This window comes from Thamnophis elegans, chromosome 1 (assembly GCF_009769535.1).
Source record: "Thamnophis elegans isolate rThaEle1 chromosome 1, rThaEle1.pri, whole genome shotgun sequence".
In the NCBI taxonomy this organism is placed as follows: Eukaryota; Metazoa; Chordata; class Lepidosauria; order Squamata; family Colubridae; genus Thamnophis; species Thamnophis elegans.
The window spans coordinates 179,349,286-179,365,759 of NC_045541.1; the positions used below are offsets into that span (position 1 = coordinate 179,349,286).

General features: G+C 46.7%; 2 protein-coding genes across 3 annotated transcripts in view; one reads left to right on the forward strand and one right to left on the reverse strand.

The window, feature by feature from the left end:
- UBXN6 (UBX domain protein 6) overlaps window positions 1-7,172 on the reverse strand; it is a 32,231-nt gene extending 25,059 nt beyond the window's left edge. The window contains 1 exon segment of the mRNA XM_032231377.1: window positions 6,975-7,172. Within this exon segment, the coding sequence (XP_032087268.1) occupies window positions 6,975-7,057 (83 nt within the window). The 5' untranslated portion in view covers window positions 7,058-7,172.
- Window positions 7,173-13,280: 6,108 nt separating this feature from the next.
- The window catches only part of HDGFL2 (HDGF like 2), a 39,270-nt gene continuing 36,076 nt past the window's right edge, over window positions 13,281-16,474 (forward strand). For both annotated transcript variants that reach the window (XM_032231477.1, XM_032231554.1), the window contains exon 1: window positions 13,281-13,445. In XM_032231477.1, coding sequence (XP_032087368.1) covers window positions 13,374-13,445 — 72 coding nt within the window. In that variant the 5' untranslated portion in view covers window positions 13,281-13,373. The remainder of the gene's footprint in view (window positions 13,446-16,474) is intronic.

The window sequence follows — 16,474 nt, forward strand, 5'->3', positions numbered from 1 at the left end:
ACAATTTCTATTATTCTACTATGCGTTTTCTATTGCGGGAAAATGGGAAGGTGGGTTGTATGGAGTTAGATGAGATGTAGCCATAACAACATTCTTTCTAGAAAGCCAAGGTCATCCTTTGTCTCTCCACTTCTGCACCTGACCGGAACTGGATGGGTGGAATCTGTCTTCATGGCAGTGGGAGATTGGACCATGGGATGGACTTGTGGGTGGGGTGGGGGGCAATATCTTGAACTTTCAACTGGGTGGGGGAAACCGGGAAGCTTTCAGATTGCTAAGCGTCTGAATTTTGATCGTGAGGAATGGTGGTGAGTGTGGAAAAAAATGGGCGTAAGCCTCAGGGTTCCAAGTAACATCCCGAACGACAGAAGACTCCGAGCCTTGAGTTTCCTCAAAGTTCCACTTTATTAGAGATGTCATGTTGGCACATCTGGGAAACCCAAATCTGAAAGCTCCCAGGTTTTCCTCACCCAAAGGAAAGTCCAAGCCCCTGCCCAGCACCCACATATCAGTCACATGGTCCAATCAGGCAGCATCCACATCTGGAGATGCCTCCCAGCCACCTCATCGCAGCTCCAGGACCAGATGACCTTGACTTTCTGAGAAAGAATGTTATTATGGCTACACATCACCCACACTCTGTATAATCCTCCTCTCCGGTTTTCCCACAGTAGAAAATGTGGCAGGCCTGAAGGCCCAATGTAAAAGATGGCTTCCAGGTGTGACAATAAGCCCCTTTTCGGGGGTCATTGTAACTTTGGATGGTCGCTAAACGAACTGTTGTAAATCTGGGACTACCTGTATACCAATTTTCATTCTTCTCCCCTCCCCCCGTTTCTACAGCACTGAGAAAAGATCCTCGCTCTACATCCACCAAGGGAATAATTAAAGTAAAGAAAAAGTATGTCCCATTGTAGCTCAGCTAATGCAGAACAATGTCTCCTCTTCCTTCAGCAAAGAAGAGTGGATGTTCAGCAGAGTTGTGGCCCATCAGCAGCCAGTGGAGCTGGCAGCAGATTCGGAGAGTGAGGAGGTCGGGGAGGAAGATGGGCCAGTCCTGGAGTCTGGGGAAGGCTCTGATGAGGGCTCTGTGTCGGAGGCAGAGAGGGGGCCAGGGCCGTCCGACAGTTATCAGCTGCCTTTGGAGTCGGAGATCAGTGGGGCAGAAGAACAGCTGGAGCCTGTTCCCAGTGTGCGCATGCGCAGAGTTGCCAGAGGAAGGGAACAGCTAAAGAACAGGGGTCGACTTGGGAGTAAGGCCACAGGTGGACGGTGAATGGCCCCTCCCATAGGGAATAAAAGAGGAGCAAAAGGGGAGTGGAATTGCAGGAGACAATTAGTTCAATTCAATTAGAGTGAAGATCTGTTCCTGACCTCTTGCCAAGTATTGTCTGCTACGGAGTGGCGCTTGGAAGATATCGGCCTGGCAGCTCTCCAAGCCTGATAAAGGTCTGTAGTTGTGAAATCTCTTGTTGGCTGGGACTTTCCTGGAGAGGAATTCCCTTTAAACTAAATTAAAGGGGTTTTATCGGGATGAGGAGTCGGCTTCATGATCTTGGGAGACCTATAAGAACAAGCAGATCCATCCTTGACAGGGCTCAGAACCCCAACAGGCTTCAAAGCCCTTCACAAATCCAGAGGCCAACAACTAAGCTGGCCAATGTTGTTGCTTACTGGCCTCCCACTCATGAATTATTTATTTTGCCCAAAATTCAACACAAACCAGAGCTTAAAAACTATCTTGACCTAGACCATCCTTCTCTCTGTAAACCCCACCCCTTTCTAGCACTGATGATGTTCCCTAGTTGGGTCATGAAACCTCTTCAAGGAAACAACCAAGCTCAGAGAGAACCAAGGATCCTGAGTTCAAACTCTGAGCTACAAAAACCCCCACTTGGGATACTGCATCCAGTTCTGGTCACCACCATATACATATTGAGACGCTGGAAAGAGTGCAGAGAAGAGCAACAGAGAGGATTAGGGGACTGGAGGCTAAAACATACAAAGAAACAGGAATTGGATATTTCCAGTTCAATGAAAAGAAGGACCAGGGGAGACATGATATCAGCCTTCCCATATCTGAGGGGCTCCTACAAAGAGGAGGGGGTCAAACTATTCTCCAAGGCACCAGTAGGACAAGAAGCAACGGATGGAAACTCATTGAAGAGAGAAGCAACCTAGAATTGAGGAGAAACTTCCTAACAGTGAGAACAATTAACCACTGGAACAGTTTGCCTCCAGAAGTTGGAGGTCTTTAAAAAGAGATTGGACAACCATTTATCTGAGATCACCTGAAGTGTTAATACCACTTTATAAGGCCTTGGTAAGGCCACACTTGGAATAGTGCATCCAGTTTTGGTCGCCACGATGTAGAAAAGATGTAGAGACTCTAGAAAGAGTGCAGAGAATAGCAATAGCAATAGCAATAGCAGTAGACTTATATACCGCTTCATAGGCCTTTCAGGCCTCTCTAAGCGGTTTACAGAGAGTCAGCATATTGCCCCCAACAATCTGGGTCCTCATTTTACCCACCTCGGAAGGATGGAAGGCTGAGTCAACCCTGAGCCGGTGAGATTTGAACCGCTGACCTGCTGATCTAGCAGTAGCCTGCAGTGCTGCATTTAACCACTGCGCCACCTTGGCTCTACAAGAGCAACAAAGATGATTAGGGGACTGGAGACTAAAACATATGAAGAACGGTTGCAGGAACTGAGTATGTCTAGTTTAATGAAAAGAAGGACTAGGGGAGACATGATAGCAGTGTTCTGATAGCTCAGGGGCTGCCACAAATAAGAGGTCAAGTTATTCTCCAAGGCACCTGAGGGTAGAACAAGAAGCATGGGTGGAAACTAAAGGAGGAGAGAAGCAACTTAGAATTAAGGAGAAATTTGCTGACAGTGAGAACAATTAACCAATGGAACCACTTGCCTCCAGAAGTTGTGAATGCTCCAACACTGGAAGTTTTTTAAAGAAGAGCTTGGACAACCATTTGGCTGGAATGGTGTAGGATCTCCTGCTCGAGCAGCGGGTTGGACTAGAAGACCTCCAAGCTCCCTTCGAGCTCAGCCTATTATTCTATCCCAAAGATACAAACCTATTCATATAGAGGGGGTAGTCGCAGGCAAATCACAGGACACAGGACACTTTCCAGCAGCAAATACAATGAAATGAATGGGCCTGTGGCTCATTCTGACATACCCAGGCTCAGCTAGCAAGCCAATGCAATGTGTCTCCTCCCCAGTGTCACACCTCTCCCAGCAGCATCATAAAGGGCCAGAGGCTCACCCTGTGCAGTCTAGTTTTAAATTCCTAGCAACCCAGCACGCCAGCTGGATTAAAGCTCTACAAAGCTCCGACGTCTCTTTTCCTTCATAAGGAGAATGTCGCTTTATCAGCATATTTGGGGGCCCTGCATCCCAAAGAGGAAGAGAAGATAGTGTCAGGGTTCCAAATAGCATCCAAAATTGAATCAGAGTCCAAGGCAAAGGATTCCTCAAAGTTCCAATTGATTAAGAGAGCCATGTTGACACATCTGGGAAAACCTGAATCTGAAAGCTTTTCAGCAGGTTTTCCCCACCCACCCAGTTGAAAGTTTACGATCTTGCCCCCACACCCACAAGTCCATCACATGATCCAATCTCCCACTGCCATGCTGGCAGCTTCCACCCATCCAGTTCCGGTCAAGTGCAGAAGTCCAGAGACAAAGGATGACCTTGGTTTTCTAGAAAGCTATTTTGTTTTGGCTACATAGCATCTAACTCCATACAATCCCCTCTCCCATTTTCCCACCATAGAAAATGCATAGTAGAATAATAGAAAGTGTGGCAGGCCAAAGATCCACAAGAAAAAATGGCTGCAGGCCTGACAGTCATTTCTCTCTCTCCCTTTTTTTAAACGATTGGATTAAAGTTTAGAAAGATAAAAAATCAATGCAAACTAAGGAGAAACCTAAAAAGAAAAAAAGAAGTGCAAGGAAAACATACATAACACTCTTCCTCTCCCCCTCCCCAAATAATAACAATTGTGGGAAGTGAGATAGAGTAACAGACCGAGAGTAATTCAACTGGCTTTGGTGCCTAAGACAAGAACTAGAACTCACCGGCTCCTGGTGATCCGCCCAAAGCCACCCAGGTGGCTTTCATTCCTTACAGTGGTACTAGAATTCCCAGTGTCCTGGTGACTAACCCAGTCATCCAGCTAATTTTCATGCCTAAACTGAGACTAGAACTCATCACCTCCTGATGATTGGCCCAAAGTCACCCATTTGATAAAGTAGACCATAACCTACTACTAGATAAAGTAGAAGAATGTGGATTAGACAGCATCACCACCAGATGGATCCGTAGCTGGCTGACCAACCACACTCAATGTGTAGTCCTCAATGGAACTGCATCTTCATGGAGGGAAGTATGCAGTGGGGTACCCCAAGGCTCTGTTTTAGGCCCTTCAACATCTTCATCAATGATTTGGATGAGGGAATAAATGGGGAACTCATCAAATTTGCAGATGACAACAAGCTGGTAGGAATAGCCAACACTCCAGAAGATAGGCTCATGATACAGAAGGATCTTGACAAACTTGACACATACATACATACATATATACATACACACACACAGACACACATATATACATATATACATATTAGATTTTTACAACCCCTGGTAAGCCCCAATTATGGGGGAAGCTAACTGCTTCCATCATCTGTCAATTGGCTCGTCACAAGAGTCCATCACGACAGAAACCCAATATTTTTACTGTTGCCTTTGTTATATTTGTGTTTTTTTATTAGCACAAATAAAAACACACACACACACACACACACACATCAATCAATCTTACACGGGAAAAGACCCGAATACAAGACCAGCATACCTACACCTGTGAAAAACATATATATATATATATATATATATATATATATATATATATATATATATATATATATATATATACATACACACACACACACACACACACACACACACACACTTATATATGTATATGTATGTATGTATGTATGTATGTATGTGTATGTATGTATGTATGTATGTATGTATGTATAGTACTGTGCAAAAGTTTTAGGCAAAAATGCTGTAAACAAAGAATACTTTCAGAAATATAAATGATTGTTATTTGTGTCAATTTTCAAAATGCAAAGTGAGTGAACAAAAGAAAAATCTAAATCGAATCAATATTTGGTGTGACCCACCCTTTGCCTTCAAAGCAGCAGCAATTCTTCTAGGTACACTCGTACACAGTTTTTGAAGGAACTCGGCTGGTAGGTTGTTCCAAACATCTTGGAGAACTAACCACAGACCTTCTCTGGATGTAGGCTTTCTCACATCCTTCTGTCTCTTCATGTAATCCCAGACACACTCGATGATGTTGAGATCAGGGCTCTGTGGGGGCCATACCATCCCTTCCAGTATACTTCTTGTTCTTCTTCATGCTGAAGATAGTTCTTAGTGGCTTTGGCTGTATGCTTAGGGTCGCTGTCCTGCTGCAGAATAAATTTGGGGCCAATCATACGCCTTCCTGATGGTATTGCATGATGGATAAGTATCTGCCTGTATTTCTCAGCATTGAGAACACCGTTAATCCTGACCAAATCTCCAACTCCATTTGCAGAAAAGCAGCCCCAAACATTCAAGGAACCTCCACCACGTTTCACTGTTGCCTGCAGACACTCATTATTGTACCACTCACCAGCCCTTTGATGAACACACTGCCTTCTGCTACAGCCAAATATTTCACATTTTGACTCATCACTCCAGAGCACCTGCTGCCATTTTTCTGCACCCCAGTTCCTATGTTTTCATGCTAGTCGCTTGGCCTTGTTCCCATGTCGGAGGTATGGCTTTTGGGCTGCAACTCTTCCATGAAGACCACTTCTGGTCAGACTTCTCCGGATAGTAGATGGGTGTACCTGGGTCCCAGTGGTTTCTGCCAGTTCTGAGCTGATGGAACCGCTGGACATCTTCCAATTTGAGGGTAATAAGCTTGATTTGTCTTTCATCTGCTGCACTAAGTTTCCTTGGCCACTGCGTCTACGATCCTCAACGTTGCCCGTTTCTTTGTGCTTCTTCAAACGAGCTTGAACAGCACATCTTGAAACCCCCGTCTGCTTTGAAATCTTTGTCTGGGAGAGACCGCGTTGATGCCTTGTGTCTTGTTGCTGTGCTCAATCTTGCCATGACATGAAACTGTTTTTCACAACCTCACCTTGGCAGCAGAGTTTGGCTGTTCCTCACCCAGTTTTAAGCCTCCTACACAGCTGTTTGTTTCAGTTCATGACTGGGTTTCAACCTACGCTGTGACATTGATGATCATTAGCACCTGTTTGGTATAATTGGTTGATCATACACCTGACTATAATCCTATAAAATCCCTGACTTTGTGCAAGTGTACCTATGACAGTGTTTTTCAACCTTGGTAACTTGAAGATGTCTGGACTTCAACTCCCAGAATTCCCCAGCCAGCGAATGCATTCTTCAAGTTGCCAAGGTTGAAAAACACTGACCTATGAGAATGGCTGCTGTTTTGAAGGCAAAGGGTGGGTCACCCAAATATTGATTTGATTTAGGTTTTTCTTTTATTCGCTCACTTTGCATTTTGATAATTGACAGAAATAAACAATCATTATTTCTATTTCTGAAAGCATTTTGTTTACAGCATTTTTCATACCTGCCTATAACTTTTGCACAGTACTGTATATATATAATATTAATTGTATATATTATTTTATATTATGCTATATTATACTATATATTAAGGGGTCCTCCACTCTTTCCTATAACAATCCTTCCCCTCCCCAAATCTCCTTTATTCCGTCCCCACAACCTGTGTGGTTGGAAGGACTGCTACTCCCAGGGCTGGGAAAAGAGATGGGGAGTCGCAGAAGCCCCCAATTCATTCGCGGGCGCCAGGTTGAGGGACCTTCCCACTGTTTAGAATGGGGAGGGGGCGGTTACCTAGGCGACTCGTTGAGTTTCTGGCCCGGCCCGGCCGTCTTGAACTTCAATTCGCCTTTGATTTCCTGGAAGAACTTCTTCATGGCCGCCTCCCCGCCCCCGAAGCCCACCTGAAACAAGCGCCGCTGGCCTCGAAACGATAACCGGAGGCGGCTGGGCGGATAAATAACAAGCAGCAGAGGGAAAAAACAGGAAACGGAAGCCAACCCAGTTTCCGGTCACCTGCCGACGCCGCTTCTGACGCCATCTTGACTCCGAGAAGGGAAGGGACGGAAGGGGTGCGTCGCGGAGCGTGGGCGGAAGTCACCTCTGCCCTGAAGCCCCGAGGAGGGAGGGGGGGTCGCCGATGGACCGGAAGCTGCGCTAATTGGGTGGCCCAAGGGGCAATCTCGCGGCCGATCGCACAACGGTCAACCAACCGACGCTCTAGGCAGTAGGAGGTCCTTCTCTATGGGTTCCCCCCAAAAAAGGTTATTAAAGAACGTATTTTTAGGGGGCATTTTTTTTTCTCCACTCTTTTCTTTTCTCGTTTTACTTTTATTTGGTGAAATGTAGTCCAAGATGGTCAATATACATAATATTCCTCCTTCCTCCTATTTTCTCCCATAACGACAGCCCTGTGTGGTAGGACAGGCTCAGAAAGAGAGAGACTAGTCCTAAATCACCCAGCTGGCTTTCAGGCCTCAAGCAGGACTAGAATCCTACTTTCCAGGCCGGAAGCTGCGCGGATTGGGTGGCCCAAGGGGCAACTTTTGCGGCCGATCGCACAATGGTCAACCAACCAACGCTCTAGGCAGTAGGAGGTCCTTCTCTATGGGTTTCCAAAAAAAAGCTCATTAAAGAACGTATTTTTAGGGGACATATTTTTTTTTCTCCACTCCTTTCTTTTCTCGGTTTACTTTTATTTGGTGAAATGTAATCCAAGATGGTCAATATATATAATATTCTTCTTTCCTCCTATTTTCTCCCATAACGACAACCCTGTGTGGTAGGACAGGCTCAGAGGGAGGGAGGGAGGGAGGGAGGGAGGGAGGGAGGGAGGGAGAGAGAGAGAGAGAGAGAGAGAGAGAGAGAGAGAGAGAAGAGAAAGAAAGAAAGAAAGAAAGAAAGAAGAAAGAAAGAAAGAAAGAAAGAAAGAAAGAAAGAAAAAGAAAGAAAGAAAGAAAGAAAGAAAGAAGGAAAGTAGTCCTAAGTCCTCCTGCTGGCTTTCAGGCCTCAAGCAGGACTAGAATCCTACTTTCCAGGACAGTATCTTAATCGCTACACACATTCCTCGACTTACAACAGTTCATTTAGTGACCGTTCAAAGCAGTGGTGGGTTGCAGGCGGTATGCCCCGGTACAGGCGTATTGGAGCACCGCCCGAGCTCCTTACAGGTCTTTTAAGTCTTCTGCGCTTCTGCGCACGCAAATGGCGCATACAGCACCTGTGAGATGTGACGCTGAGCAGCTGGAGCGTTGCGAAGGCTCGCGGAGGTGCTAAGATGCATGCCCGCACTGCGCGCATCCATGCGGAACCCATCATGGTTCAAAGTTACAACAGCATTGAAAAAATAGACTTACGAACGTTTTTCACACTTAACGACCGTTGGTAGCATCCCCTGAGTCACCTGATCAAAATTGAGACGCTTGGCAACTGGTTCATACTTGTGACCGTTGCTGTGTCCCAAGGTCATGCGATACCCTTCTGCGACCTCCTGACAAGCCAAGTGAACTCACTCAACAACTGCAATGATTCATTTAACAACTGTGGCATGAAAGGTCGTAAAATGGGGCAAAACTCGCTTAACAAGTGTTTTACTTAGCATAAATTTTGGACTCCATTGTGTTCATAAGTCAAGAACGATCTGTACATCACAACTGTATATTTTCTTCTCATAGCCTGTTGCCCCTGTAGGAAGTTATCACCCAGCCCTCTCCCAGAAAAATGAAATATCCTAGGAAATATTGAAAAGGCAGAATATTACATTTCTCTGGATGTGAAATGGGAGAAACATGTTTTAAAGGCAAAGTAACTCCGTGCAGCTTCCTGCCCCCACCCCTTTTCAATGGGCCATTAAGATGCCCAAGCCAGTCCCTTTACATAATAAAGAGTTCTCCCCTTCAGCTCCAGGGTGATGGGATTAAGGCATTATTAGCCTTTACCCACACCACCACATGGCATCTGAGAACTCAACCAAACCTGGATTCAAAACACAGCCTAGAGAGTTGCCCCTGCATGGCCCCATGGGAGTCTGTACCCAACATTGAAGCATGTGATCCCCTTTTCTGTTCAGGACTCAAGCCATGTGGCCTGTCCACCATTAAAACCATCTTTCCAACCAGCCTCCAGTGTCTTTTTCCCCACTTGGAGCTGAACCCAGAAGGACATTTCTTCCAACACCCCGAACGTAAGACCTCCCTCGATAATAAGCTCAATCAGGCTTTTGAGCACATGCACTAAAATAATCCCTCCCCCAAAATTAAGCCCTCCCTGAATATATTGCGGTACAGCAGCAGCCATGACATGACCATGCTCACGCAAAATTTTTCGGGCACCAAACCAGTAGTAATGCTGGCAGGAACCATCGACAATGTTCCTCCAAGCCTTCTGGTCCTCTATCATCCTCTGGAGTCCATTTAAGCTCACGCCTGCTGCTTCGGTGACTCCATCCAACCACCTCATTCTCTGTCCTCCCCTTCTTCTTTTCCCCTCCATCGTTCCCAGCATGAGGCTCTTCTCCAGGGAGTCCTTCCTTCTCATTAGGTGGCCAAAATACTTGAGTCTCCTCTTCAGGATTTAGGACCTTCTAAAGAGCCGTCAGGGTGATCTCCTCTAGGACTGATCGGTTGGATGGCCTTGCAGTCCAAGGGACTCAGTGCAGGAGTCTTCTTCTCCAGCACCAGAGTTTCCTCTTCAGGATCTGTCCTTCTAAAGAGCCGTCAGGGTTGATCTCCTCTAGGACTGACCGGTTGGATGGCCTTGCAGTCCAAGGGACTCAGAGCAGAAGTCTTCTTCTCCAGCACCAGAGTTCAAAGGCCTCCATTCTTTGGCGCTCAGCCTTCCTTATGGTCCAAACTTCACAGCCATCCATTGCCACTGGGAAAACCAGAGCTTAGTTTTAAAGAGGCACAAATAGGAAGAGGGACTGCAGGAGGCGATGTGCCAAAGTGCCAGTCTCCCAAGGGGGCTTCTCTTCGGTGCTCACTTGGCATGAGATCCGAGCTTGGCTGTTGTTGCCATTCGCGTGCCAGGGAGACGGGCTCAGCCCGCAAGCTGCAGTTTATTTAATTAGACCGTTTTCATCCGGAGGGAAGAAGAAGCCGAGAAACCTGTTGGGGAATCCCAAAGTCAATTATTTTCCCGGGCTTTGTTCTTCATCTCCTTTTGTCACCTCCTGGGTAAACAGAGGAAAATGTTCTTTTGACAGCCCGGAGCAAGTTTGCTGTGGGTGCGGAGGCCACCAGGAGAAGCCATGATCAACTTTGCACCCTCGGGATCTGTGAGCAGCAAGCCAGCTCTTCCTCCAGATGTTGGTCAGGCCCATCTCACCCATGGGCAGGGGTGAAATGAGCCGAGGTGGCGCAGTGGTTAAATGCAGCACTGCAGGCTACTTCAGCTGACTGCAGTTCTGCAGTTCGGCTGTTCAAATCCCACTAGGCTCAAGGTTGACTCAGCCTTCCATCCTTCCGAAGTGGGTAAAATGGGGACCCGGATTGTTGTTGGGGGCAATATGCTGACTCTGTAAACCGCTTAGAGAGGGCTGAAAGCCCTATGAAGCGGTATATAAGTCTAACTGCTACTACTGCTACTGAAATCCAGCAGGTTGTGATAGGTTCTGGAGAACTGGTAGCAGAAGTTTTGAGTAGTTTGGAGAACCAGCAAATGCCATCTCTGGCTGGCCCCAGAATGGGGTGGGAATGGAGATTTTGCAGTATCCTTCCCCTGCCACACCCCACCAAGCCACAGCCACCAAGCCACACCACACCCACAGAACCGGTAGTAAAAAAAAAAAATTGCATTTCACCACTGCCCACGGGCCAGGATTACAGGGAGGCTGGACTACACCTCTCCTAATCCCCTGCCGGATTCAACCGAAGCACTAGTGGAGTTTGGATCCACGCTTCCTTTTTAAGTGTTTAATTTGTTTACAAACATATCAATTTGTGAACAGAGTGGCACCTGGGTGTCCTACATCGTCACCTCAAGGCTCGACTACTGTAACGCGCTCTACATGGGGCTGCCCCTGAAAAGTGTTCAGAGACTACAATTGGTCCAGAATGCAGCTGCGCGAGCGATATTGGGTGTACCTAGGTACACCCATGTTACATCTATCCTCCGTGAGCTGCACTGGCTTCCCATCGGTCTCCGGACACACTTCAAGGTGCTGGTCGTTACCTATAAAGCCCTACATGGCCTAGGACCTGGATATCTCCGTGACCGCCTCCTGCCACATACCTCCCAGCGTCCAATAAGACCGCACACGGCGGGCCTTCTCCGGGTACCGTCGGCCACACAATGCCGTCTGGCGGCTCCCCGGGGGAGAGCCTTCTCTGTTGCTGCCCCGTCCCTTTGGAACGATCTACCCCCTGAGATCCGGACCCTCCCCACTCTCCTGGCCTTCCGAAAGTCTGTTAAGACCTGGCTGTTCCGGCAGGCCTGGGGCTGTTGATCTTGACTGAGCTTCAGCCCCATTACAACTGAGTGCATGTTGTGCTTCTGTTTTTAAGTCGTTTTGTCTCATGTTTTTTTAATCTTTTTTAATATTTTAAACTGCTTTTATGTAAGCCGCCTGGAGTCCTTCGGGATTGGGCGGCATACAAATCTATTAAAATTACAAAATTACATTCTTCTACAAATAAAACTAATAGCATTAGTCATAATTATTGCTTTCAACCAACATATATTTCTAATACTATTTTTATGAAGTTGCAGTCTCATTATTCAATTATCCCATGTTTTCTCTTACTATTTGCTCCTATTTTATCATATAAAAGTGTATACAGTAATGTTCCCCTTTTCTCTTATTTCTCTTATTATAACTTTTAACCATGTCACCCTTGGTTAAAAAAGATTTTCTTTTTATCCTACCTAACTTCTAATCATGTTGCCTACCTACAAAAAAAGAGAGCGGAAAAGCGGAGCAAATCAAAACACCAAAAAAATAAATAAATGAGAAGTCATCTATCCATTATCTCTTGCCCGCTTCAATACTTGAATTGCTATGCTTTGTTTCTCTATCACTTGCCTCCTGCATTCCTCTCTAGGAATCTTTCTCTCTTTCTACATCTGCTTCTTGGATGTTCAGTCGGATCCACACTTCCTGAAGTTACCAGGTTGTGGAAGGCAAAGGCCTTACACGCCCCACTTGGGGCAGAAAGGGTAGACTTCTCAGACTGGCCTCCCTTGCAGGGGCGTTGTGCACCAAAGGGGCAGAAGATGCCTGCCCTCCTGCCTGCGTGGGATAATACATCCCTTCCTTACCACTGATTGTGTCCATTTGTGTGCCATGAGGTTGGAGTCAACCCTTAGCAGCCGCTCAGATAAAGGCAGTCCTCGACTTACGACCAGAATGGGGCCCAGAATGTACGTTGCTAAGTGATATATTTGTTAAGTGAGCTTTGCCCCATTTTACAACTTTGGTGAAAGGGGTCACACGACCCCCTGGGCACTGCAACCGTCATAAATAGGAGTCAGGCCGCATTTTGATCATGTGATCCAACAGGATGCTGCGACGGTCATTGAGCGGGGGGAAAATTGTCCCAAGTCACTTTTTTCAGTGCCATCGCAACTTTGAGCGGTCACTAAATGAACTGTTGTAAGTGGGGGACCACCTATAGAATTAATTGCCATTTGAAAAAGCTCCTTGCAAAAAGAGGGCTCCAAAGCATGTGCAGAGTTCCTCCCAAGATTTATTATATTTGTTATACATATATATTATTACATATTATACTCTTATTATATAAGTTATTATATTTATACTTGTTATCTCGTAAATGTTTGACAAACTCAATAAATGAATGAATGAATAAATAAATAAATAAAATAAAATATAGACGCCCCGCCCCTCGGTGCCTCCTTAAGCCCCGCCCTTTGCCCGCCCTCCCGCTCTCCCCCGCCTCTTCCAGCCAATCCCGTCTTCGTTCCCCGCAGCTGCTCCCACCCCGCCTTTTTTCCTTCCCTCCGCGAGCTCCGATTGGTCAGCAGCCAGGGAGCGCGAGGCGCGCGTGCCGCCACCCCGCCGGCCAATCAGCCGCTCCGGCCGGGCGGCGTCGGCGCCGAAACGACACCGGGGCGGGCCAATGAGGCGCCGACAAGCGCGTGTCCCGCCTTCCTTCCCCTCCAGGCCGGCGGCCACGCCCCTCCCGGTTGCCTGGCGAAGCCTGAGGCCTGGCCGGGGCCTGCTCGCCCGTCGCCGCGATGCCGCACGGCTTCAAAGCCGGAGACTTGGTGTTCGCCAAGATGAAGGGCTACCCGCACTGGCCGGCCCGGGTGAGTGAGAAAGGCACGGGGAGACGGGCGGAGGGGCGGGGGTGGCATGGGAAGAGCCGTCGCCTAGCAACCGCGCCCTCCCCCCTCCCTCGTGGCGGGGGGCGTCTCCCCTCGCCTCCCTCGGAGCGCGCCCTCCACGTGACTCATTCACGGAGGGGGGGGCAGCCCCCTCTGCTCCATGGGGGAGTCCCATCCTGGGGGGCTCTGATAAAAGTGGGGGAGGGGGGAAGCTTTGGGGCCCACCACCACGTCTTTGCTAATGCCCCCCCCCCAAATCAGGAGGCTTGGCAGCAGGAGGGGAGGGGGTGCGTGGGGGTCGCCCCCCCTTTGCAGATATTGTGCAGAACATTGTGCAAATCTGCAGGCTCTTGGGTTAAACCCCCTGCTTAGCATGCACGTTTCGTGCGGGGGTGCAATTACGGGGGAAGGCGTGCAAACGCATCCCAGCTTCCTTTCGGCCTGGGCCTGGGTCGTGTTTTCGTGCAAGGATAGAGAAAAAAAAAAACAAAGAGCCCCCGCCCCCGTAGTTGTGCATGCAGGTGCAAGGGATACGGTTGCTGGCTCTTCTGTAGCTGCAAGATACCTCTTCGACTTGTCCTTGCCATTGGGTGCATGTTTTGTGTAGTTTATGTGTGTGTCTGTGTGTGTGTGTGTATAAATATAAAGGAGGAGAACCTGTGGCTTAGTGGCTAATACAACTGCCTAATATGTAATACAGCCCAGGTTCAATTCCCAGTAAGGGTATGGCTAGCTGATGAGAGCTAAATAGCTTGAAATAGATCTATACTAGTCTCCCTTTATTTATTTATCAGCACAAATGCAACACACACACACACACACAATATATATATATATATATATATATATATATATATATATATATATATATATATATATATACATACATACATACATACATACATACATACATACATACATACATACATACATACATACACACACACACACACACACACACACACACACATACATACATACATACATACATATACTTAAAGTCACAACCCCTGGTATGCCCAAGTGTGGGAGGAAGGTCACACTTCCACTCTCTGTCATTAGGCTCGTCACAAGAGTCCATCCAGACAGAAACCCAATATTTTTTACTGTTGCCTTTTTTGTTACATTTGTTATATTTATGCTGATTTATTTATTTATTTATCTTTACTTACTTACCTTTATTTATTTATCAGCATAAATATAACATACATACATACATATATATATATATATATATATATATATATACATACATACATACATACATATATATATATATATATATATATATATATATATGCTTTTCACACACACACTATAGACACTATAGAGCACTGCACCCTAGAACAGGGATGGCAAACCTTTTTTGCCTTGGGTGCCAAAAACATGCGCATGCGTGCTGTTACATGCCCATGTGCACCCACACCAGTAATTTAATGCGCCCCCGGCTCCGTGCCCCCTGTGCATGCGTGCATGACTCCTCTCTGCTGCCCCCCCTCCTCTCCGCTGCCCCGAGCATGTGCGCATGGCTTTTTTTAGAGGTTGTGGAGGGTGAACACGGTTTGCCTAAAGGGGTATACTTTTCCTGCTTCAATAGGGGTTGGAGTAAAAGCAGTGGTGGGTTCCTCTCCCCGCCGCTACCGATATACGCAGCTCACTGGGCCGGGCCTCCTGCTCGTGCATGTGTGCTGTGCATGCATGTGCACTCCACCTCCCCTGCGATACCCAGCTGCTTGTCGAAGGTCGTGCAGGTCCCCCCACCCTGGAGGCCCTCCAGAGGCTGTAAACACCTTCCCAGGGCTTCCGCACGCATGCATGCTGGTGCTGAGCTAGGGCAATGGCTTGTGTGCCCACTGATACGGCTCCGCGTGCCACAGGTTCGCCATCACGGCCCTAGAAAATCTAGTCAGAAAAACAATTTTATGCCCTGAACACCATCACTCTGCTAAACAAATAATTCCTTCAACACTGTCAAAATATTCACTTATTATTACTATTAGTCTTCTCATCGTTCCTATCACCCATCTCCTCCCACTTATGATTGCAGGACTGTTAACTTTGTGGCTTGTATCCTTACGATTTATATTGGTTGTTTCCTAGTATGATTCGATTGCTTATTTATACCCTATGGGTATCATTAAGTATCGTACCTTATGATTCTTGACACAATGTACACCAAGAGCATAAACACCAAATTCCTTGTGTGTCCAATCACACTTGGCCAGTAAAGAATTCTTGTCTGTCTGTCTGTCTGTCTGTCTGTCTGTCTGTCTGTCTGTCTGTCTGTCTGTCTGTCTGTCTATCTATCTATCTATCTATCTATCTATCTATCTATCTATCTACCTACCTACCTACCTACCTACCTACCTACCTACCCACCCACCCACCCACCCACCCACCCACCCACCCACCCACCACTTTTTCTCTAAATCTATCATATCTATCTATCTATCTATCTATCTATCTATCTATCTATCTATCATCTACCTACCTACCTACGTACCACTTTTTCTATCTATCATCCATCCACCCACCCACCCACCCACCTACCTACTACCTACCTACCTATCACTTTTTCTCTATATCTATTTATCTATTTATCTATCTATCTATCTATCTATCTACCTATCTATCTATCTACCTATCTAATTTGAATGAGAATATTCTTTATATTTGTGAACAGGTAGTGGTTTATATGTTTGCAGAGGGTTACTACCTTACTAACTACAGTGCTTCACTTAACAACTGAGGCAAGAAATATCGTAAAATGTTGTTAAAACTCAGGGAACAAATGTCTCACTTAACCACAGAAATTTTGGACTCAATTGTGGTCCTAGGTCGAGAACTACCTGTATGTGTGTGCATTAAAGCCAACTTGGTGTAGCGATTAAAACGCTGTCCTAGAACCCAGGAGACAATGAGTTCTAGTTCCAGCTTAGACATGAAAGGCTGCTGGGTGACTGGACCAATCACTAGGAGATGATGAGTTCTAGTCCTGCCTTAGACGTGAA